Consider the following 24,516-nt stretch of genomic DNA (forward strand, 5'->3'; position numbering starts at 1 on the left):
TATTGACTTTTAATATTTTCCCATCTTTAAACAGTATACACCAGCGGTTCCCAAAGTGCGATGCAGCCAGGAAGAGAAAACACACAAAAAAAAAAAAAGTACCAATCCGGCAGCGCCCGGGACCAGCATCCTCACTGAATGTCGGGCGTGACGTCACGCCCGACATTCGGTGACAAGCGGCAGGAGAGAGGAGGGGGCTGGGTCCTGGGCGCTGACAATTTTTTTTTTTTCCCTCTTACTGGACCCCGGGGATGAAGAGGGGGGTAGTGTGGAGATTAAGGAGGGCACAGTGAGTTAGCTGTAAATTATTCTTTGACAGAAATAGAATTGAAAGAAAAAAAAAAAAAATATATATAAAAATATTCTTTTCCCTTGAATTTATATGTGTATTATTTTTGCATATAACTAAAGTATTTCTGTCCTGACTTAATACTTATTACGTTTTTTTTTGACCCAACTATAAAACAGGACTGCTCGGTAATTATTTTGGAGGGGTGCCTTGAAAAAATGATGAAGACTCTGTGGGTGCCATGAACTGCAAAAGTTTGGGAACCACTGGTATACACAATCTAAACTGCAGCGTTAAACCTATTACCGTTAATACATAATTTTAAACACTGATTTCTTGAGCAAAAAGCTGGCATTGAATTTGTGTAATAGTGCACAGTCCATGTTACTTTTGACAGTAACGCAGCCAATTGAATATACCCTATAAAATGGACCAAAACACTAATATTTATCAAACTTTTATAATAAAAATGTAACATTTAAGAACATAAAAATGTTTGTTTGTTTTTTTAAATCTTACAAATGGGCTCATATTTGTGAATCTGCACCCAAATAATAACCAAACAATTAGGACATGCTGCCAATTTGTAGACTAAACATTCTGGATTAAACATTTCATTAGTCACTATAACCAACACACACACTATAGAAACCAGACAGATTTATACATAAAATTATTTATTGTTTTACACACTCATCCCTCAAACTGTATCAATCTTAATACAAAAATACATACAGTAATAGGGGGAAACCCAGTGAAATGCATTTCTTTAAAACAAAGAGAAAAAAAAAATTCACAACATAATCTATTGCGTCATTACATATTTGCAGTACAAAAGAGAAATCTTATTTTCAACCAACGACAATTTAAGAATTGTAACATTAAGTTATTTCTCCTTGACAATCCATGCTACGGGCGCCGTTTCCAGTCCACAACGTTGTGAGCGTGCCTTCGCCCGCGCACTTTGCTGTAGAGAATGAGCACACTTTGCGATGGGTGAAAGTATGGAACCAAGTCTACCAATGCTGTTAAATGGATACTGGTGACCCACCCCACTTCAATTCCTATAGACGTGCAGATTTCTGCTGCGCAGGCGTCTACGGTGCGGGTCAGAGGTCACGGCGTCTCCTGCACGATTTAGTCTATGCAGGAAAGGTTTTGGTCTAGTGAAAAGAATGGTTTACATATACTGTATATTAAAAAAAAAAAAAAAAAGTCTTACGAGTTTTGGATCCGGAAGATTATTTCTTCTGTTTAGGTGGAGGTCTGGAACAGAAAACAAAGAAATTATTTAGAAGTGGCATTACATGGCATCACATTATCACCTCAATTATTGTGCAAAGTAATGTGAACTACCCAAAAATATTATTACTCGCCTACCGGACTATCCCCCAGGACTGCACACAGGAAATATATTCACCAGAAGGACCCTAACGACATAATATGCAAGCCGTGTTCCTATTGCACCCACCTGTAAACTCCAACCACCACCGCATGATCCCTCTCGTAAGGCTCCAACGTAAGCTGCTCCTGCGGCTTCATGTTCTCTTGCTGCATTTTCTTTACCTCTGAAGCAAACACGGCTTCTGGCGCTGCTGTGGAGTCGATACAGTTTGCCTGGGGGAAGAAGATATAATTACAAAGTTGGTATATATAGCTAGAAGTGACAAATCGCAATATCCATGTCCTCTGAAAGCAGGTGGGCATTAGATCACAGCAATCTTTGCTTAGCTGGCAGTGTTTTGTAGAAGCCGGATTTATAGTACCAAAAAAAAAAATCAGAAGGGACAGGAGCGAAAAATGAAAACCTATGGCTCCCTGCATTTGTAATTCCTATTTAGCATGAGCAGGTTCCACACCGAGACCGTCACTTCTGGGTTTATTAATAAGAGTTGGACCAGACTTCCCAAAATTCTCATTTTAATCTCAACATCTTTTATACCGACCTTTATAGATATGACAAAGTGGCCTCCGTTCTTGAGGAAATTGTGGGCGTTGAGGGCAACAATTCTGGTCTGATCAGGCTGGGCTACGTCCGCGAATATGACATCGACCATTCCTGTAGAAAGAGATTGGTTGAGTTGACTGGACTGCGGAAAATCGAAGACATACAAGCCAAACCACGATAAACATAACGGGAACCGCGAGCTACGGAATACTACGGCAAACTTACCCAACAACATGCGGTATTTGTGTGGGTGTCTGGCGTCTTCAATCACGGGAATGATGTTTGTACGTTTTTTGGCAACGTTAATCAGATCACGGCCAGATCTGTGAGAGAATTCGACGGCGTAAACCAGACCTTCCTGTCAGATAGAAATGTACAGGGTTGCAGTGAGAGCGGCCATTATTAAGACCAAAAAAAAAAAAAAGCTCAAAATTGTCTAACAGTGAAAAAATAATAATTCTAGAGTTTCGGAATCGCGCTGTGTACTTACAGGACCGACCAAGTCTGACACATGGGATACGGTGGTTCCGGACGCAGCCCCCAGGTACAACACTTTAGAGCCGGGCTTTATGTGTATTTGATCCACTCCGCCCAAAATTGCCGCTGCAAGCTTCGATCTGAATGGGTTCCAGGCTCTGTATTCAGTTTTCACTTCTCCTTCCTGTGAAAATGATGTAAACGTCATTAGTCCACACAGCATTCCTTGCGGACCGTCTTGCAGGTTTTTAGAAAACGTAATTAGCACTAACCCACATCATAACCACTAGTAAGACGAAGCATTACATCATCATGACAATAGTAAAAAAATTAGATGTATTAAGACCCGTTGTTGTAGTCACATGACTACCACGGGCGGTTTTCTACAAACCTCAATGGAGATTCTCTTTTCTCCATACACAGATTCTCCAGGAACGAGATTCTTGGTCGCCAGCGCGTCCTCCTTCCCTCTGCAGATAAACACTCCTGTAAGAGAGAAAATGTCCGATCATAACCCGCCTGCGATGTTTCCACAGTAGACGTCCGTCTGCGGCACAGAGCCGCGATGTACTGAAAAGATCCCAATCGGGACCACCGTACTGTAGCGATGGAAACCTTACCTTCATGTCTGTGTGGCTCTACCACCACTTTAACTCCTCCTCTGAAACCACCTCTCCCGCCACGGCCTCCGAAGCCACCTCTCCCGCGAGGTGCTCCTGCAATCACACCAGCGCGTTAACACACGTCAAAGCAATCAATGCAAATCATTCACAGACAGTACACGCTAGAGAAGCCTCCAGTTCCTATCTGCACAGGATTCTGGGTATATTATGTGCTCTGAAAGGACTGTATGGCTAAACGTTCACATAACCCGCGTGTTCACCAATACACACGATAGAGCTGTCATAACTGCAACCAAATACCAAAATAGACTTACCAAGGGTCTGGCCCCCACACATTTCCCCCCCAGACAGGCAGCCTGTTGTTTACAAACACAAGTGACCTAAAAGCCATCTATATACTGTTCCCAACCATTTTTACAAGTGGTCTTCATGCCGAAGAACTTACCTCTTCCAAAACCTCGTCCGCCGCCACCTCTGCCTCCACGATCGCCAAATCCACCTCTACCCCCACCGCCGAATCCACCTCTCCCTCCGCGATCGCCAAATCCACCTCTGCCTCGGCCTCCGAAGCCTCCTCTACCGCCGCCACCACGGTCTCCTCCTCTAAAGCTACCTCTAGGACTGAATCCTGCAAGAGAAACACAAATTAAATAGATTGCAGAAAAAAAATTGAAAGAAAGCGGCAGATTTTATATAACGATAATAATGTACAGGTCACGTTGCTGCCGAAAGTATTTGAATCCCCCCCTCCCCCAAAGAATTAAACATTTTGTATTTACTGTGGTAGATCCACATAAATAATTCAATTCCTCCAGTTATACAGGCCGAAGATGAGCAGCTTGGAGCAAGGTAAGTGAAAGGCAAAGTTAAACTAATGTATGTAATCATAAGTACATAAAAATGCATAACATAAAAAAGACTATTTTTAAAATTAAAGTTTTATATCTGACTTAATATTGCAGGACGGTGTAGCTCCTCCAAAGTTTTGGACATATATATCTGCATAGTGCAGTGGTTCCCAAACTGTGTGCCGCAGCGTTCTCACAGGGGTGCCGCGGCCAAGGCCGGCCGTAAGCAAGGCGGGAGACTACTTGGTAATTATTTTGGCTTAGGGGTGCCTTGAAAAAATTATGCAGACCCCAAGGGTGCCTTGAAATGAGAAAGTTTGGGATCCACTGGCGTAGTGTGTATCACATTAGCAGCCCTTACATCATATCAGGCTGCAGCAGCCCTAGAGCAAAAGATCTGAAATAAAATAAATTGGAGCCTCCCCATTAAGCCAATGGTCCTGGTGAGAACATGTTCAGCTGGGTGTTGCACCTATCTCATATAAGCCTTGCCCTATTGCCCACTCAGGGTACACTGTGATATTGTTGCATCTGCATTAAGCCATTTGGAGAACAGTGTGGAAAACCAACATTTGTTACTTTAAATATAAAAATAATTTCCATATTAATTTATAATAAAACAAGACAAAACCTGGTGTATTAACAAGGGTGGTGTTACCAAGAAGGAGGGTGACTGAAAGCCCTTAGTTATACTGCCGCTGGGAGTTTTAGTTCCACAATAGCTTGAACGCTGGGACTTTAAATTCCATAACAGTACCTATAGTACAATGGCATAAAGTGGAAACTCCATAATACTTATACTTGATACTAGAGGTACTAAGTTACTGTATATCTGGGGTGTTTGCCTATGCAGGCGATAACAGATTTTGGTGCCCTCAGATTTTAGGTGTAAGGGGCACAACCATGTTCCCCATCACATGTAAAGCTCTCTATAAACTTCCCCCAACTATTGTGCAGTCATCTCATTAGAAGAGAACAGTAAATCACAATGTAATAATAATAATAATCACAATGTACACAACCTCTGCAGAATCTACAACACTGAATGTAACAATTACTGTACAACACCCATATGGAAAGTAATGAGAAGTAGCTGCATATAGGAGGATGTGGTGGATAATACCAGAAATAGAGTTATGAACCAGTATGAGGCATTGTCCTATAAAATATATATATATATATATATATAATCTCCTCTGAGATGTAAGAACAATGAGATATTAGGGATCACTACAGACCAGCACCCCCGGGTACATGCATCATACAGACACGTGCAGGGAGCCCGGCACATGCCCATGCTGGTGGGGGTTAGAAGGACACAGAGCCGCCTCCCCACCCCAGGGACCTCGCCCTGACTCAGGGATCACCGTGCACCCTCCCCCGGCCCCGCTCACCTGGCCTCATGGTGTCTCCCCGGGATCGCTGGAAGCTGCAACCACCCAACACGTGTCCGTCGTACTAAGACCAGAGAACTCCCAGCAACCTCTGCGTGAAAGGGGAAAAGGCGGAGTGGCGCGCATGCGCAGTAATCAAATCTCGCCAGTTGCCGGAAGTCAGTGGCCGCCATCTTTTCCCCGGGCAGTGCCCATATATAGTGGCTTTACTACGACATAGAAGGAGGCCTTTTCTAGGGCAGAGATTGTTCTGACCCCTCAGGTTCATTAATATTTTATCACAAATCGCTTCAGAGAGTGATATATCTCTCCATGTGTACGAACATTCCCCTTTATTATCTCAGACAGGCCTGGCCAACTTGTGGCTCTCCAGGTGTTTGTGAAACTACAAGTTCCAGCATGCCCTGCAGGCTATCTGCTGGGAAAGCATGCTGGGGCTGGTCGTTTCACAATATCTGGAGAGCCGCAGGTTGGCCAGATCTTTTCTAGTGCATAACATGTATAGGGACATATAGCAAATATAAATGGTAATAAAACCTAAAGCGGAGCCTAATGAGTGAATTAATTAGATAGAATCGTGAATAGCTAAAATAACAGTAATATGATTAAACAGGTTCACGTATTATTCTTTCATCAGGTGCCGCAAAGGGAATTTAGGACAGTGGGCCCCTAAAGATGCCACTATAAGAGTATAGTGGCATCATTAACAAGAGAGAAAAATTGTGTTATTGTTATCCTCATATCTCTTTCATTCCCCCTCCATTCCTCTCATTCCCCCTCCATGCCTCTCATTCCCCCTCCATGCCTCTCATTCCTCCTCCATGCCTCTCATTCCTCCTCCATGCCTCTCATTCCCCCTCCATGCCTCTCATTGCAGCTCCCTCCATGCCTCTCATTGCAGCTCCCTCCATGCCTCTCATTCCCCCTCCATGCCTCTCATTCCCCCTCCATGCCTCTCATTCCCCCTCCATGCCTCTCATTCCCCCTCCATGCCTCTCATTCCTCCTCCATGCCTCTCATTCCTCCTCCATGCCTCTCATTCCCCCTCCATGCCTCTCATTGCAGCTCCCTCCATGCCTCTCATTGCAGCTCCCTCCATGCCTCTCATTCCCCCTCCATGCCTCTCATTCCCCCTCCATGCCTCTCATTGCAGCTCCCTCCATGCCTCTCATTGCAGCTCCCTCCATGTCACTCTTATTGCAGCCCCGTCCATGTCTTTTCCAATTGCAGTCCCCTCCATGATAGCATTGCTGCCCTGTCCCCCATAGGTCTGATTGCAGCCCCCTCCTCCCCCATAGTTTTCATTGAAGCCCCCCTCCATCTATATAGGTCTCATTGCAGCCCCCTCTTCTATAGGTTACATTGCAGCCCCCTCCTCTATAGGTCTCATTGCAGCCCCCTCCTCCTCTATAGGTCTCATTGCAGCCCCTTCCTCCTCTATAGGTCTCATTGCAGCCCCCTCCTCTATAGGTTACATTGCAGCCCCCTCCTCCTCTATAGGTCTCATTGCAGCCCCCTCTTCTATAGGTTACATTGCAGCCCCCCTCCTCTATAGGTCTCATTGCAGCCCCCTCCTCCTCTATAGGTCTCATTGCAGCCCCTTCCTCCTCTATAGGTCTCATTGCAGCCCCTCCTCTAAAGGTTACATTGCAGCCCCCTCCTCCTCTATAGGTCTCATTGCAGCCCCATCCTCCTCTATAGGTCTCATTGCAGCCCCATCCTCCTCTATAGGTCTCATTGCAGCCCCCTCCTCTATAGGTTACATTGCAGCCTCCCTCCTCCTCTATAGGTCTGATTGCAGCCCCCTCCTCCTCTATAGGTCTCATTGCAGCCCCCCTCCATCTATATAGGTCTCATTGCAGCCCCATCCTCTATAGGTTACATTGCAGCCCCCTCCTCCTCTATAGGTCTCATTGCAGCCCCATCCTCCTCTATAGGTCTCATTGCAGCCCCATCCTCCTCTATAGGTCTCATTGCAGCCCCCTCCTCTATAGGCCTCATTGCAGCCCCCTCCTCCTCTATAGATCTCATTGTAGCCCCCTCCTTCTCTATAGGTCTCATTCTAGCCCCCTCCTCCTCTATAGGTCTCATTCTAGCCCCCTCCTCCTCTATAGGTCTCATTGCAGCCTCCCTCCTCCTCTATAGATCTCATTTCAGCCTCCTCCTCCTCTATAGATCTCATTTCAGCCTCCTCCTCTATAGATCTCATTTCAGCCTCCTTCTCTATAGGTCTCATTGCAGCCCCCCACCTCCTCTATAGGTCTCATTGCAGCTCCCTCCTCCTCTATAGGTCTCATTGCAGCCTCCTCCTCCTTTATAGGTCTCATTGCAGCCTCCTCCTCCTCTATAGGTCTCATTGCAGCCCCCTCCTCCTCTATAGGTCTCATTGCAGCCCCCTCCTCCTCTATAGATCTCATTGTAGCGTCCTCCTCTATAGGTCTCATTGCAGCCCCCTCCTCTATAGATCTCATTGTTGCCTCCTCCTCCTCTATAGGTCTCATTGCAGCTCCCTCCTCCTCTATAGGTCTCATTGCAGCCTCCTCCTCCTTTATAGGTCTCATTGCAGCCTCCTCCTCCTCTATAGGTCTCATTGCAGCCCCCTCCTCCTCTATAGGTCTCATTGCAGCCTCCCTCCTCCTCTATAGATCTCATTTCAGCCTCCTCCTCCTCTATAGATCTCATTTCAGCCTCCTCCTCCTCTAGAGATCTCATTGCAGCCCCCTCCTCTTCTATAGGTCTCATTGCAGCCTCCTCCTCCTTTATAGGTCTCATTGCAGCCTCCTCCTCCTCTATAGATCTAATTTCAGCCTGATCCTTCTCCTCTATAGGTCTCATTGCAGCCCCTCCTCCTCTATAGGTCTCATTGCAGCTCCCTCCTCCTCTATAGGTCTCATTGCAGCCTCCTCCTCCTCTATAGGTCTCATTGCAGCCCCCTCCTCCTCTATAGCTCTCATTTTAGCCCCCTCCTCCTCTATAGGTCTCATTCTAGCCCCCTCCACCTCTATAGGTCTCATTGCAGCCTCCCTCCTCCTCTATAGATCTCATTTCAGCCTCCTCTATAGATCTCATTTCAGCCTCCTCCTCCTCTATAGATCTCATTTCAGCCTCCTCCTCCTCTATAGGTCTCATTGCAGCCCCCCTCCTCCTCTATAGGTCTCATTGCAGCCCCCCTCCTCCTCTATAGATCTCATTTCAGCCTCCTCCTCCTCTATAGATTTCATTTCAGCCTCCTTCTCCTCTATAGGTCTCATTGCAGCCCCCTCCTCCTCTATAGGTCTCATTGCAGCCCCTTCCTCCTATATAGGTCTCATTGCAGCTCCCTCCTCCTCTATAGGTCTCATTACAGCCTCCTCTTTTATAGGTCTCATTGCAGCCTCCCTCCTCCTCTATAGGTCTCATTGCAGCCCCCTCATCCTCTATAGGTCTTATTGCAGCCCCCTCCTCCTATATAGGTCTCATTGCAGCCCCCTCCTATAAAGGTCTCATTGCAGCCCCCTCCTCCTCTATAGGTCTCATTGTAGCCCCCTCCTCCTCTATAGGTCTCATTCTAGCCCCCTCCTCCTCTATAGGTCTCATTGCAGCCTCCCTCCTCCTCTATAGATCTCATTTCAGCCTCCTCCTCCTCTATAGATCTCATTGCAGCCCCCCTCCTCCTCTATAGGTCTCTGTCACTCACCGGACTGTGAGTGCCGCTTCTCGTGTGTTTAGGAACCGTGGCCGTCCACCATCCTGAGGGTCTGCGCATGTGCAGCCCTTTCAAACCTTCAGTACCTGTTGCTTTTAGTTAATTGGCTGATCAGGCAACACTCCCTATTTAAAGCACCTGTGGTCAATACCTCGTTGCCTAATCTTGGAGTCTCATTCCCCATGAGCCTCTGAAGGTGTTCCTGTGTTTCCTCGTGTATTCAGCTCCTGCTGATTCCTGTTGTTCGTTGGTGGTTTCCAGACCACTTCAACACTCCTGTGTTCATCGTGACTGCACCAGCTGATTCCTATCCGCTGCCTCCGTGCTTCTACAGTATCCTGTTCACTTCAACTCTCCTGTGTTCATCGTGACTGCTCCAGCTGATTCCTATCCGCTGTCTTCGTGCTTCTACAGTATTCTGTTCACTTCAACTCTCCTGTGTTCATCGTGACTGCACCAGCTGATTCCTATCCGCTGCCTCCGTGCTTCTACAGTATTCTGTTCACTTCAACTCTCCTGTGTTCATCGTGACTGCTCCAGCTGATTCCTATCCGCTGCCTCCGTGCTTCTACAGAGTCCTGCTCACCTCAACTCTTCAGTGTTCATCGTGTCTGCAGCCAGCTGATTCCTTTCCGCTGTCTCCGTGCTTCTACAGTGTTCCTGCTCATTTCAACTCGCCTGTCTTCATCGGGTAAGCGCTCCGCTGCTTTCATCTCAGCTACTGGTTATCAGACCGCCTCAACTCTCCCGTGTTCTCCAGGTGTCCAGTTCCATATACTACTGCTTCCTGAGTATTGCCTTGTTCTTGCTGGTCTACCTACCGTGCGCTGCACCAACTTGGTTATCGCTTCCATCTTCCAATGGTCTCTCCTCCTGCCGGCCTTCAGCCGCTCAGGTATCCCTGTACGTCTCTCTGACAGCCTGCTCTCCTGAACCGCGGTATGCATTCTTCTCATTGACTGTGCTTGTGTATTGCATATCTAGCTGGACTGAGTTTGTTCTCCTCCGGAGTTCCTATCCACTGAGACTATTGCTATCATTTGACTGTGTTTCCTATTTGCCTGGATAGTTATTGTGACTCTGTATATTTGTGCAGTGCTGCTCAGTTATTATTATATTGTGCATATCATCGTGGGATCAAGTTCTGTGTGCCTGTGTATACTCTGCATTGCATTCATCTCCTCGTGCTCCTCCTCACATATATATTGCAGTGGTACAACTTGCTAGATGCAGACCACTGTCTCCTGTTCCCTGTGACACCAGTTTCAAGTATCCTCTCACATAGCAGTGGTACAACTTGCTAACGCAGACCACTGACTCCCCTGATACCTTCACCTGGATTCCATTCCTTCACCTAGACAGCGGTACAACTTGCTATACGCAGACCGCTGACTCTCACCACCTCCTCGTTACTCCTGGACATTCCTCCTCACTATAGCAGTGGTACAACTTGCTATCCGCAGACCACTGACTACCCTCACGTTTCCTTGTCCATCTAGTTCCTCGTGTACAGTTATCTACCTATTACCAGTGCTGCTAGTCATAGACTTTTCTCGAGCATTCTCTTACCATCTGCTGTCTCCTGTTCTGTGGTCATCCCGCTACCAGAGTACCATATTACCAACTATACTGCTCTGGTAAGTCCATCATCTGGTGATACCTGGGTAAAGACTCCTAGTGCCCGTGACAGTCTCATTGCAGCCTCCTCCTCCTCTATAGGTCTCATTGCAGCCTCCTCCTCCTCTATAGATCTCATTTTAGCCTCATCCTCCGCTATAGGTCTCATTGCAGCCCCCCTCCACCTCTATAGGTCTCATTGCAGCCCCCTCCTCCTATATAGGTCTCATTGCAGCCTCCTCTTTTATAGGTCTCTTTGCAGCCTCCCTTCTCCTCTATAGGTCTGATTGCAGCCCCCTCCTCCTCTATAGGTCTCATTGCAGCCCCCTCCTCCTCTATAGGTCTCGTTGCAGCCCCCTCCTCCTCTATAGGTCTCATTGCAGCCCCCTCATCCTCTATAGGTCTTATTGCAGCCCCCTCCTCCTATATAGGTCTCATTGCAGCCCCCTCCTATAAAGGTCTCATTGCAGCCCCCTCCTCCTATATAGGTCTCATTGCAGCCCCCTCCTCCTCTATAGGTCTCGTTGCAGCCCCCTCCTCCTCTATAGGTCTCGTTGCAGCCCCCTCATCCTCTATAGGTCTTATTGCAGCCCCCTCCTCCTATATAGGTCTCATTGCAGCCCCCTCCTATAAAGGTCTCATTGCAGCCCCCTCCTCCTATATAGGTCTCATTGCAGCCCCCTCCTCTTCTATAGGTCTCATTGCAGCCTCCTCCTCCTTTATAGGTCTCATTGCAGCCTCCTCCTCCTCTATAGATCTCATTGCAGCCCCCTCCTCCTCTATAGATTTCATTGTAGCCCCCTCCTCCTCTATAGGTCTCATTCTAGCCCCCTCCTCCTTTATAGGTCTCATTGCAGCCCCCTCCTCCACTATAGATCTCATTTCAGCCTCCTTTTCCTCTATAGGTCTCATTGCAGCCCCCCTCCTCCTCTATAGGTCTCATTGCAGCCCCTTCCTCCTATATAGGTCTCATTGCAGCTCCCTCCTCCTCTATAGGTCTCATTGCAGACTCCTCCTCCTTTATAGGTCTCATTGCAGCTCCCTCCTCCTCTATAGGTCTCATTGCAGACTCCTCCTCCTTTATAGGTCTCATTGCAGCCCCCTCCTCCTCTATAGGTCTCATTGCAGCCCCCTCCTCCTCTATAGGTCTCATTCTAGCCCCCCTCCTCCTCCTCTATAGGTCTCATTGCAGCCTCCCTCCTCCTCTATAGATCTCATTTCAGCCTCCTCCTCCTCTATAGATCTCATTTCAGCCTCCTCCTCCTCTATAGATCTTTTTGCAGCCCCCCTCCTCCTCTATAGATCTCATTTCAGCCTCCTCCTCCTCTATAGATCTTATTTCAGCCTCATCCTCCGCTATAGGTCTCATTGCAGCCCCCCTCCTCCTCTATAGGTCTCATTGCAGCCCCCTCCTCCTATATAGGTCTCATTGCAGCTCCCTCCTCCTCTATAGGTCTCATTACAGCCTCCTCTTTTATAGGTCTCATTGCAGCCTCCTCCTCCTCTATAGGTCTCATTGCAGCCCCCTCCTCCTCTATAGGTCTCATTGCAGCCCCCTCCTTCTCTATAGGTCTCATTGCAGGCCCCCTCCTCCTCTATAGGTCTCATTGCAGCCCCCCTCCTCCTATATAGGTCTCATTGCAGCTCCCTCCTCCTCTATAGGTCTCATTACAGCCTCTTTTATAGGTCTCATTGCAGCCTCCTCCTCCTCTATAGGTCTCATTGCAGCCCCCTCCTCCTCTATAGGTCTCATTGCAACCCCCTCCTTCTCTATAGATCTCATTTCAGCCTCATCCTCCGCTATAGGTCTCATTGCAGCCCCCCTCCTCCTCTATAGGTCTCATTGCAGCCCCCTCCTCCTATATAGGTCTCATTGCAGCTCCCTCCTCCTCTATAGGTCTCATTACAGCCTCCTCTTTTATAGGTCTCATTGCAGCCTCCTCCTCCTCTATAGGTCTCATTGCAGCCCCCTCCTCCTCTATAGGTCTCATTGCAGCCCCCTCCTTCTCTATAGATCTCATTGTAGCCTCCTCCTCCTCTATAGATCTCATTGCAGCCCCCTCCTCCTCTATAGGTCTCATTGTAGCCTCCTCCTCCTCTATAGGTCTCATTGCAGCCCCCTCCTTCTCTATAGATCTCATTGTAGCCTCCTCCTCCTCTATAGATCTCATTGCAGCCTCCTCCTCCTCTATAGGTCTCATTGCAGCCCCCCTCCTCCTCTATAGGTCTCATTGCAGCCCCCTCCTTCTCTATAGATCTCATTGTAGCCTCCTCCTCCTCTATAGATCTCATTGCAGCCCCCTCCTCCTCTATAGGTCTCATTGCAGCCCCCCTCCTCCTCTATAGGTCTCATTGCAGCCCCCTCCCCCTCTATAGGTCTCATTGCAGCCCCCTCCTTCTCTATAGATCTCATTGTAGCCTCCTCCTCCTCTATAGATCTCATTGCAGCCCCCTCCTCTATAGGTCTCATTGCAGGCCCCCTCCTCCTCTATAGGTCTCATTGCAGCCCCCCTCCTCCTCTATAGGTCTCATTGCAGCCCCCTCCTCCTCTATAGATCTCATTGCAGCCCCCCCTCCTCCTCTATAGGTCTCATTGCAGCCCCCTCCTCAGGGGCAGACACAGGATTTCTAGAAAGGGTTTTCCACGACACGCTGCCAATGGGCGTGACCAGCATGCATGGGAGCGTGTCTATAATTTTAGACAGTGGTGGGCTGCTCTCCAACTATTTCTATCCCCATCATATAAACGGGGCAGGACACCTTGATCATACAGTGCCCCAGGCTGGGAGGGGGGATTCCAGGCACAAAAAACCCCCCACTGAGTGTGCCTCTGCATCTCCCCCATAGGTCTTATTGCAGCACCGCACTTATCCCTCATAGTTCTCATTGCAGCCCCCTCTCCTTCTTCACAGGCATACTTGCCAAACTTTTCTGGGGAAATCCGGGTTGAAGGTGGGGCGTGTGGCTGCAGTGCTTGGCGAATACACGTCATGTAGGCCCTGCCTCCCGGTGTTAACGGCATTGCATAGCAGGGGGTGGGGCTTAATGGTGCAATCACGTCAATGGGCTCTGCCCCCATAAAGATCTGGGAGGATGCCTACTATTCCGAAATATGGGAGAGTAGGCAAGTATGCTCATAGGTCTCATTGTAGTCCCTACCTCTACCATAGGGCTCATTGCAGCTTCCCTACATAGGTTTAATAGCAGTTCCTCTTCCTTCCTAATAGGTTTTATTGCAGCCCCCTCCTCCCCATAGGTTGCCATATGGGCCTGGAGCTGAAAAATATCAAAGGCCTTTTGTGAGAAGTGCTGTCCCACCGGAGGTGTGGCCAGTGATGTGTGGGTGTGGCCAGTGATGTGTAGGTGTGGCCAGCTGTGGGTGAGTGTGGTCAGCACCATGGAGGGCATAGCTTACACTTCCCTCAAATCACCTACATCTCCCTCCCATCCTCCCTTATATATATAGAGAGCACCACTAACTGGGTCAAACATCATGTACGTAACGTGAAGAGTGGGAATACGTCCCAGCTGTCCCTCATGCCAGGACAAGCTCCTGGATAATCAGGATAGTCCCCTAAAATCAGGACTATCCTGATAGAATCGGGACAGGTGAGAGGTAAAGGTATGTTATTTTATTGACCATTGAAGACAAACAAATGGTTGATTATTTTTATTTATAAAGTGTTTTAACAGAAACATACATGAAAAATGCTAATTTAACATTGAAAACAGTACAAGGGGGCTGAAAACTTAAGAAAAATAAATAAATAAACCTTGAATCTATGTATAATATATATAAATACACTGTATATTGTATGTATCTATATTGATCCTGATATATAAACATTTACTGTCCACGTTATTAGGTACCTGAACACCTGCTCGTTAATGCAAATATCTAATCAGCCAATCATGTGGCAGAAGCTCAATGTATAAAACCATGCAGACATCGGGGGCTGGCTGGGCTGGGGGAGGGCAGGGGGGCATCTGCTCCCCGGGCCGGTCCCATAGTGGGCTACCTTGGGCTGGGTCCCTGGGACACCTGCATTTTTTTCCCTTTGAAATGTTTTTAATAGGCTGCCGACTCGAGCCCCCTCCCCCCCCTCGGACTGAAATTTGCCAGCCCTCCCATGACAGACATGGTCACAAGCTACAATTGTAGTTCAGACCAAACACCAGAATGAAGACAAAGTGTGATCTAAGAGACTTTTACTGTGGAATGATTGTTTACTGTGGAATGAAGGTGACAGTAACTCAATTAACCATGGGTGTTATGCAGAAGAGCATCTCTGAATGCACAGCACATCCAACCTTGAAGTGGAAGTGGTACAGCAGCAGACAACCACACAGCACCCTTGTGACCACCACACAATGCACAGTACCCTTGTGACCGCCACACAATACATAGCACCCTTGTGATCACCTCACAATACACAACACCCTTGTGATCGTCACACAATACATAGCACACTTGTGACCACCATACAACACATAGTACCCCTGTGACCATCACACAATACACAGCACTCTTGTGACCACTATACAACACATAGCACGCTTGTGACCCCCACACAATACACAGCATCCTTGTGACCGCCACACAATATATAGCATTCTTGTGACCACCATACAACACAGCCTCTGTAGTAGCAGCCCCCACCCCACTCAGAAGCAGGCAGCCTCGCGATTGGCTGCCTGGTGCTCTCCAACGACGGGACCGCCCCCTGGAAACCAGGGAAGCCACCAGAGGTCCACATCACCACCCCACACAACTCATCATCCCTGAACCTCCCCTCTCCCTGCGCTAGGTGCCCTCAGAAAAAAAAAAATCCCTCCTGGCTGATTGGGCCTGTTTCTGTGGAGAGGCCTGGGGCCGCAACTGGATCGGGCCCATTGTCAATCCAGCTCTGTTTATGACCTGCAGGTAACTTGTTTTGTGAAATTATTTAATTTACTATTACATCTTGATTAACTGTCAGATTTTGCTGAACATTTTTATTGATGAATGGCGTAATTGTTTTAGAACACACTTGTAATGTATAGGCAGTCTTATTCTGCCCTACAATTAATGCATTACATATCGGAAGAATAAATGAACTTTGCTTTTTCAACACTTACTGCTTTCTGAGTGCTCCAACAACACTGTTAATTAGGATTGCTTGAGATAAACGGGCTGGTTCTGACGCATTCCGTATTCATAGGACAATTGACAGTTTGACCTATTGAGCCAATGGTTAATTTTGAATAGACCAATCATAATAAAGCAGAGCGGAAAGAACAAAATCCACACAAGGTTGGGGATAATCTCATCCCAATGTTGCCATCTCATAAGTTAACATAGCTGAGGGGGTGCTCTTCCAGTTAGTAAATATTAAAAGAAGAAAGAAAATAGGATAGGAAACACAAGAAGGCACTCTTCTTGTATTTCCAATTCTATTTTCTTTCCTCCTTCAATTGTAATAAAGATAAGAGAATTGTTTCAAAAAATTTAGGGTCTTGTGTAGAGTCAGGTGAAAGTCCATTTGTGTAAAGTATGAATTTCACTACTACTACATGTATGCACAAAAAAAACTCTGTATGCCGTGTAAATAACATTCTACGTATACGGCTTCTTACACTTATAGAGGCGAATCGGGGGAGGCAAGGAGCGTGCAAGCGTAGGGCAGATACTGTAAGGGCACGTACAAGAAAATGCTAATGTTTTGGTTGTTATAATCTGGAGGGGTTAAAACACAATTAGCTAATCATCGTCATTGCTTATCTTGTTTCCAGCCCTAATGCAAACTATCCTCTTCTTGATAGAAGTATCTGTGTATGTGTCCACGTCTAATTAAATCACATTTATGTAAACACACACTTACTGTATGTATGTCCCCCTTCCCTCCTCTGGTCTAGGATTGCAAATGTCAACGATACCCAAAAATCTGCACATGGGCATAAACATACAAATTTTTGCAGATGGTTAATAATATTTAACCTTGTCATCCCAAGGTTGCATTTGAGCCGATCATGACATCTATTAGTGGGATGAACTATTCAACCAGGTAGATCACACTGTTCCCGAATCCTATGGCCAATCTCAATGCAGCTGGGGTTTCCTCACCTTTAAAAAATAGAAAACTGCTTTACAATATTTATGAAGACATCACTGTTACAAAATACAGCGTACTATGAGGACAGTTTTATAAATCTTGGAGTTATGTAAATCTGTGTTCAATACTGTCAGAAGCCCCAATAGCTTGTTTTCATCGGCTGTAAAGAGATCTGGGGGTAAATGTATCAAGCTGAGAGTTTTCTAGCGGGTTTGAAAAACCAATCAGATTCTAGTTATCATTTATTTAGTACGTTCTACAAAATGATAGCTAGAATCTGATTGGTTGCTATAGGCAACATCTCCACTTTTCAAACCTGCTGGCAAACTCTCAGCTTGATACATTTACCCCCTGGTTTAAGTCTCGCCCATGTGAGTGATTGTACTGATATTTTTTAAATTTTTCAGTTCTCCGCAATTCTAACAATGTTCCTGACAAACTTATTTGTACAGAGCTCTGGTCTGAATTTCTTCTTCCTGGTAATAAAACTAATCCCTCAATCCTCTCTGCATGTAAGTCAGCAAAGGCAGCAATCAAAACTGGAAATATACAGCCAACAACAAAAATATGCTTTGTAATGTCTTATGTCTATTTTTACAGGAAGCGCACAAATTAGCCCCTCAAGGTTGCTGCACGTGCAGAATGGCAAACGTTTGAATCTTCTGATGGGAGAAGCTATCGGACAATGGGCAGATTGGGGCTTTACTTCCTCTTATATTCTGCCCACATACAAAAATAAGTTTTTATTTCCCCAGAAGGAGAGAGGTCGGGGAGGAGAGGTAGATTTGGGTGTCTTCTGTATAGAGGTGGTATTAGAGGCTGAAGGAACATATTAATTCACCAAGAGATAATCTATAGAGAGAAAAGCAGAGGACCAAGAACAGAGCCTTGAAGAGTTTTGAGCCATGAAAAATAGTGTGAGTGTAGTGGAGGATATGCCAGCAGTAGAGACACTGAAAGAGCATTTAGAAAGTTAGGCGGTGAACCAGAAGAGTACACTATCATAAAGGTCAAAGCAGTGAAAAGTGCAGGAGAAGAGGGTGGTCAACTGGACCAAAATTAACAAAGAGGTCAAGGAAGACATTTAAAGCTCTTCTCAATCTTCCCACCCCAAACCCTCCATCCACTATCAGTGCCCAGAATCTTGCTTCCTATTTCAAGGACAAGATTGATAAGATCAGACTAGAATTGGTATCCTCTTCCTCAACAAGCAATCAGCTCAATTCCTTCCCACTACCCTCTGACATACTCTCTTCATTTGACCCCACAAATGAAGAGGAAATTTCTACTCTCTTCTTATCCTCCTACTCTACCTCCTGTCCTCTTGATTTTATTCCCTCGCAAATTGGTAGATCCCTGTCTCCTGTGCTCTTCTCACCTCTAACTAAAATCTGTAACCTCTCGCTCTCTACTGGCATCTTTCCGTCACTATACAAGCAAGCAGTGATTACTCCTATTCTAAAAAAACAAGATTCCGACCCAATCTCTCTATCAAATTACTGTCCCATCTCTTATGTTCTCAACACTCCACAGAGATTGCGTTGACTAAGGTTGTCAATGATCTGATCACTGCTAAAACTAAACGCCATTACCCTCTCCTAATTCTCCTGAATCTCTCGGCTGCATTTGACACCGTTGACCACTCTCTTCTCATACAAACGCTGCAATTCCTAGGGCTTCAAGACACTGTTCTATCCTGGTTCTCATCCTACCTTTCTAATCGCTCTTTCACTGTTAATTTCTCTGGAGCCACCTCTGCTCCTCTTCCTTTATCAGTTGGAGTACCGCAAGGCTCAGTGCTAGTTCCTCTGCTGTTCTCTATCTATACCGCTTCTCTTGGAAATCTAATAAGTTCCTTTGGATTTCAGTATCATCTCTATGCGGATGATGATACCCAAATCTATCTATCCTCTCCTGATCTCTCGTCCCGTGTAACTGACTGTCTTTCTGCCATTTCATCTTGGATGTCCTCTCACCAACTCAAACTTAATCTTTCTAAAACAGAGTTAATAATATTCCCACCCACCAACAAGAGTATACCTGACATTTCTATCTCTGTTGATAACATGACCATAAATCCCACCCCACAAGCTCGCTGCCTAGTTGTCATCCTTGACTCACACCTATCCTTTGTTCCCCACATTGACTCTATATCTAAATCATGTTACATACATCTCAAAAACATTTCCAGAATTCGCACATATCTCACACAAGACACTGCAAAAACTTTAATTCATGCACTTATCATCTCCCGCATTGACTATTGCAATTCCCTCCTTACTGGCCTTCCCAAAAACAGACTCAAATCCCTACAATCTATTTTGCACGCTGCGACAAGATTGATTTTCCTTGCAATTCGTTATTCCTCTGTTGAATCACTTTGTATGTCTCTACACTGGTTGCCTGTTTTCTACCGAATTCAATATAAAATTCTCTTACTAACCTACAAGGCCATCAACAAAGCTGCACAAACATACATCTCCTCTCTTGTCACAAAATATCTCCCAACTCGGCAACTCCGTTCTGCACAAGATCTACGTCTCTCATCCATACTCATTACATCCTCCCATTCCCAGTTACAGGACTTTTTCCAGGCTGCACCCACTCTATGGAATTCTCTCCCTCGCACAATAAGACTTTCTTCTACTCTACAAACTTATAAGCGTTCTCTGAAAACCCACCTCTTCAGACAAGCTTATAATATTCCTCAAGCACCCTCTTAACCTCACTACACTACCCTATTACCACCTGTTATACAACTACCCCTTGACCAACATTGTTATGTGACAGGATCATTTAGCTTATCAGTCACTTTTACCTTTGCAGTCTGGCTGGGCCGACTGCAAATGTAGACTTAACCTCATGTGTCAAACTCCCATTGTCCAATAGATTGTAAGCTTGCGAGCAGGGTCCTCTCACCTCTTTGTCTGTTTTACCCAGTTTGTTTATTAGCTTACTATGTTTGTCCCCAATTGTAAAGCGCTACGGAATATGTTGGCGCTATATAAATAAATGATGATGATGATGATGGAGAAATAAACCTTCGACTTAGCTGTGAACAGATCATTGGTCACTTTATTGAGGACATTTTTAGTGGACAGTAAAAAGTGAAAGCCCAATTAGAGATGGCTGAGGATGATATGCGAGGAGAGAAGCTGTCAGGTCTCGTGTTTATTCAGTACTTGACTTACCCTGCGGTTGGACCACAAGTTTCATAGCAGTGCAGATCCACAGCCACAGACAGAGGATTTCTCATATTACCTGACAAATCTGCTGGACACTGTGCAGTGAAACACAGGCTCAGTTAATAATACGCTCCATCCTGTTCATCACTTCTGTGTTCCCCCAACAGTTGCATGCACACATTTTAGCAGCAAATGCTTTGCGGGAGAACGGTAGCCAACACTAAGGGTCAGGTCATACCTGTAATCTTACAACCAGGCAGGGTAAATGTTAATCTGTGGTAAGTGTCATTATGCAGGTTTAGAGAGAAATTAACTTAAATGTATAGTTTCTTGTTGTTGCTTGTTTGTCTTCTTTTGTATGGCATTTACTTTCCTGTCGCTGGTCGATGGTAAGGAATGAAAATGTTTGGGTTTTTTTGTTAGTTGAAATTGACTTTGTTTTGTTCCCCTTTTCTATAGATAAAGACAAACAAAGAAATATATATACTTAGTAATTAAGGGGATTGCTGGAGTACAAAATTTCTCATGAAAAACAAATTAACAATGGGTCATTGTAACATTCTTTCTTCTAGGTGCAGTGGTCTATGATAACCTATTTGGCTGAGATTCATTATCTAAAATGAAGTGTGTACATGCTCTGCTCTAATGTTGTTTAATGTATTCAGGAACACACAGGGGGATACAGAGTATGCAGCATCACAAAAGGTTAATTTTGCACTTCTCCATTATAGTCACCAGTCCATCACAAGTTTATATAGTTATTATGATATTTAATGGGCTCCTTACGAGCAAACGATGGATGACACTGGATTGGATGGGTGACTTAACTCCCAGTTAAACTTGAGAAGAATGGGGAGAGGTCATAGTTTAGTGAATAGCTAAGGGGATTAGTGGAATACTAAAGCCATTTTACCATAGTGTCCAATCCAGCTATCATTTTGTTGTAAAATCTCCTTCTCTGCTTCTTTGCTTATCTGCTTCTCTGCTTTTCTGTTCGTCTGCAAATCCTTGTTTTTATTATTCTTTGCTTTCCTATTTCTCATCCTTTACATCTCTGTCAGTATCCCATTCTTTTCTTGTAAGGAGATACAAAAACACATAGACATGGTCTCACTCATGGGGCTAAGACATTTGTGACATCGGACAGAATTAGGGTTACACACCCTACATTGACATAGTCACGGAAGTAGCTAGGGTTTGTTTTTATGTGTATAGAAGCTGCTGATTTTAAGCAGGTGTTTTGTTAGGTAAATATGATTCATGTTTTATAGATTGCATGTGGTATCTGCCTTTTTGTCTCCTGTGTAAGGTGTGCCTCTATATGCACAAAGGGTGGAAGGAGACAGGAGACTCACTGAAGGTAACTTAGGTAGACATACAGATATGCATCTCTGTGTAGAACATTGGAGTAAGATTTTTGCCACAAGACTTGACATAAGTGAAACCCTAGAAAATGTAAAAGTTTCATGTTTTTATATTTTTCACCGTTAGACAGACATGTACTGGATATTGTTATAATTGACGAAAGTGTTATAGAAATGGACCCCTTTGCCCTCCTCACTTAGCCAAGTAGCTGAACGTGTGGGATTGAAAATGGCATGTGAATTGTCAGAGGGTAAATCAGTTGACATACTTTAGTCTTTAGTATTTTTCTAGTATGGGGGCGATATTGAGGCGACTGAAGAACGTTTACGACAATGGCAGAACATAAGTAGAACACTCACATTACAAGTAGGACTTGTGACAATGACACAGTTACCAACTGAAGTAGCTGTTATTTAACTTAACACTTACACACATGACTGTACATGACTTTCACAACAGGGCGGACGTAGCTGTCAAATGGACAGCAGGTTTTATGTGACAACTGACAAATCAATGTTTTGTTTGGTTTTCCTTTTTATTGTTTTAAATTGTACACACACATAAATTAGTTAATATATATGAGATTTGTGTTTCCTGAAGAATAAACAGTCTGGAAGGCGAAGGGATGTGGTCAGGAATCTGCTGGACCCTGGAGAGATGGACAAGGTAGGCCTGTGGCTCCCAGAGGGTATCTTCCAGGCCTAGCTGAAGCAGCACCTGGTCTAACTGGGTACAGAAGGTATGTGCAAGCTGGTAAGAGTATACTGGTGGGCATCAGACTTTTCTTCTCAAGCTGGTAGGAAGGCAATGTCCTGTCTTACTTGATTGAGAGAAAATGTCAGGAAGACAATACCAATAGAGCCATCCCATACCCCTCCTACAGATGAACTTTCTCCAGGTAAAACAAATCAACTTCATCCAATTACCACCTTGCAGGATCCTCAAGTATGTACTGGTGTACTGATGAAATATATCTGGGTAAAGGTGTATTGAAATGTTTCTAATGTATTGCTGAGTCATATTCAGGTTCTTTTTAGTAGACGTGGTATCCCTAGGGTTATAGAAAGTGATAGGGGTATTCATTTTATTGGTAATAACTGTATAATGTATAAGCAGTGATAGTAAGTTACATACTTTTGATCAACCTTAAACCAGTGGTAAAATAGAGTAACGGTACTAGCTAGAATAAATTGAATAGAATGATGGTCGAAACTTGATTGAGTGGCTGGTAGCTTTGGCCACTAGTCCCTCCCCACTATCAAAATCACTCCTAAACTGCCTCTTAACCTGTCACCTTTTGAAATGTTTTTGACTTTTCTTGCGATGAATTTTGTAACGGAGAGACTGTTCTAGACCTTGAAAGGAAAAGCAAATAGTGAGATAGCAACCAAGAACGTTTGAAACACTGTCTCCTGAGGTGTTATACTAACTGTTATGATGTTGGACTGGGAGAGTATGTTGTGGAACAGTAATTTCCTACGCTCAGGTTGTTTGACAGACAGGTACCAAGTGTTGCCGACCAGCATCACGTCCTTAGGGGTAGCAGAGAGACACTGGTGCCCATTCCATCCACTGCAGGAGTCAACACCCGGAGAAGGTTCAAATTACACTCGTGAATCTGTTCTGGGAGCCCCGATTGCAGTTAACAACACCTGAGCCAAGGACCTTGCAAAGACAGTTGTCCAGCATGATGTAGTAGTTTTTCCTGTTTTTCCCTGTTCTGTGTTTCTCTCATCTCATTCTCTTTTCAGGACAGTCAATTCTTTCAGTTGTGAACAAGTGACAGAGGCTGGTTCAGGTAATGATATTGAGGAGTTGGGGATGAAGAAGTTGTTAGCACAATCAGTCCAACCAATTACTCTATTCAATTCAGGGGTAAAGGAAAATTCTTATAACCTTGGAGTTTGGAGACAGTGTTAGTGTCACACGCCGGTCCCATAAACAGGTACCGGCGCTGTTACTTTCCTCTTGTAAGCGGTGATTGAACTTACTACTTGGTTCTGAGACATCACTTTTACACATGTGCTTCTTGTTACCTTGTCTTGGACCTCCTTCCTATTCTCATTGGTTTTGGAGTATTATTTAAACCTCCCATGGTTCTCTGTTCTTTGCCTGTTCTTCGTGTTACTCACTCAGTTCTAGGATTTGGCTTCCAAAGGTCTGACTTACCTATTATTCGTTGATCGCCTGGATTCAGCTGTACTCTTCACTGCTACTGTTTGTTTCATCGGGACTCGTTATAGTAGCTGGACTTCTCTCTGCTGCTAACCCGCATGGTGAACTATTATTGTGAACTATATGCTACGCCTGTGTTCATTGCCGCAGCTCAAGCTTCTCATTCCTGTCCGGCTGGCTCAACACCGCTATCGCTTCACTGTCGGATCTGCTGCCGAGTTACCTGTCATCTGTAGTTCCACGCTTGGCTCAGCTGAACTTCACCTCGCTGCTAAACCTGCATGGTGAGTTATTACTGTGAACTACTTGCTACATCTGTGTTCACTATCGCAGCTCAAGTTCCTCATTCCTGCCCGGCTGGCTCAACATCACTATTGCTTCACTATTGGATCTACTGCTGAGTTACCTGTCACCTGTAGTTCCACACAGGGCTCAGGTATATTCCACTCCTCCGCTACTTCTAGGTAACAAAATGTTTGATGTACTTGTCCTCATCTCTGCCACTTGGGATTGTTATCTGTAGATCAACGAGTTCCACGCCTTTGCCTTTTCTACAATGGGAATTACCGCTATGCCAGTGACTCACCTGGTACGTTGAATCATCTTCGTTTACGGATCAGCTAGTTCTATATTATCATTATGTTTGGACTGTTGCTGTATCAGTGATTCGCCTTTATCTGCCGTGAGTAACTATATTGGATCTAGCATTCTTCCTCTATCATCTCCATTGTTGAACTATTGCTCTACTCACTCCCTGCAGTTGTCAAGGGTTACCAACTATGAAGTAGCGTGTTGAGACTCATCATTTCATCCTGACC

General features: G+C 45.3%; 1 protein-coding gene across 1 annotated transcript; it reads right to left on the reverse strand.

Moving 5' to 3' along the window:
- Positions 1-949: 949 nt before the first annotated feature.
- FBL (fibrillarin) lies at positions 950-5,693 on the reverse strand. The gene is made up of 9 exons (XM_075189696.1): positions 5,580-5,693; positions 3,783-3,965; positions 3,335-3,430; positions 3,106-3,200; positions 2,728-2,898; positions 2,463-2,595; positions 2,236-2,348; positions 1,761-1,906; positions 950-1,555 (listed from the first exon to the last, which is right to left on the reverse strand). Exons 1-9 carry the CDS (start codon positions 5,587-5,589, stop codon positions 1,531-1,533), a joined length of 972 nt encoding a protein of 323 aa, XP_075045797.1. The 5' UTR covers positions 5,590-5,693; the 3' UTR covers positions 950-1,530.
- Positions 5,694-24,516: the final 18,823 nt, after the last annotated feature.

Source organism: Mixophyes fleayi, chromosome 11 (assembly GCF_038048845.1).
Source record: "Mixophyes fleayi isolate aMixFle1 chromosome 11, aMixFle1.hap1, whole genome shotgun sequence".
Lineage (NCBI taxonomy): Eukaryota > Metazoa > Chordata > Amphibia > Anura > Limnodynastidae > Mixophyes > Mixophyes fleayi.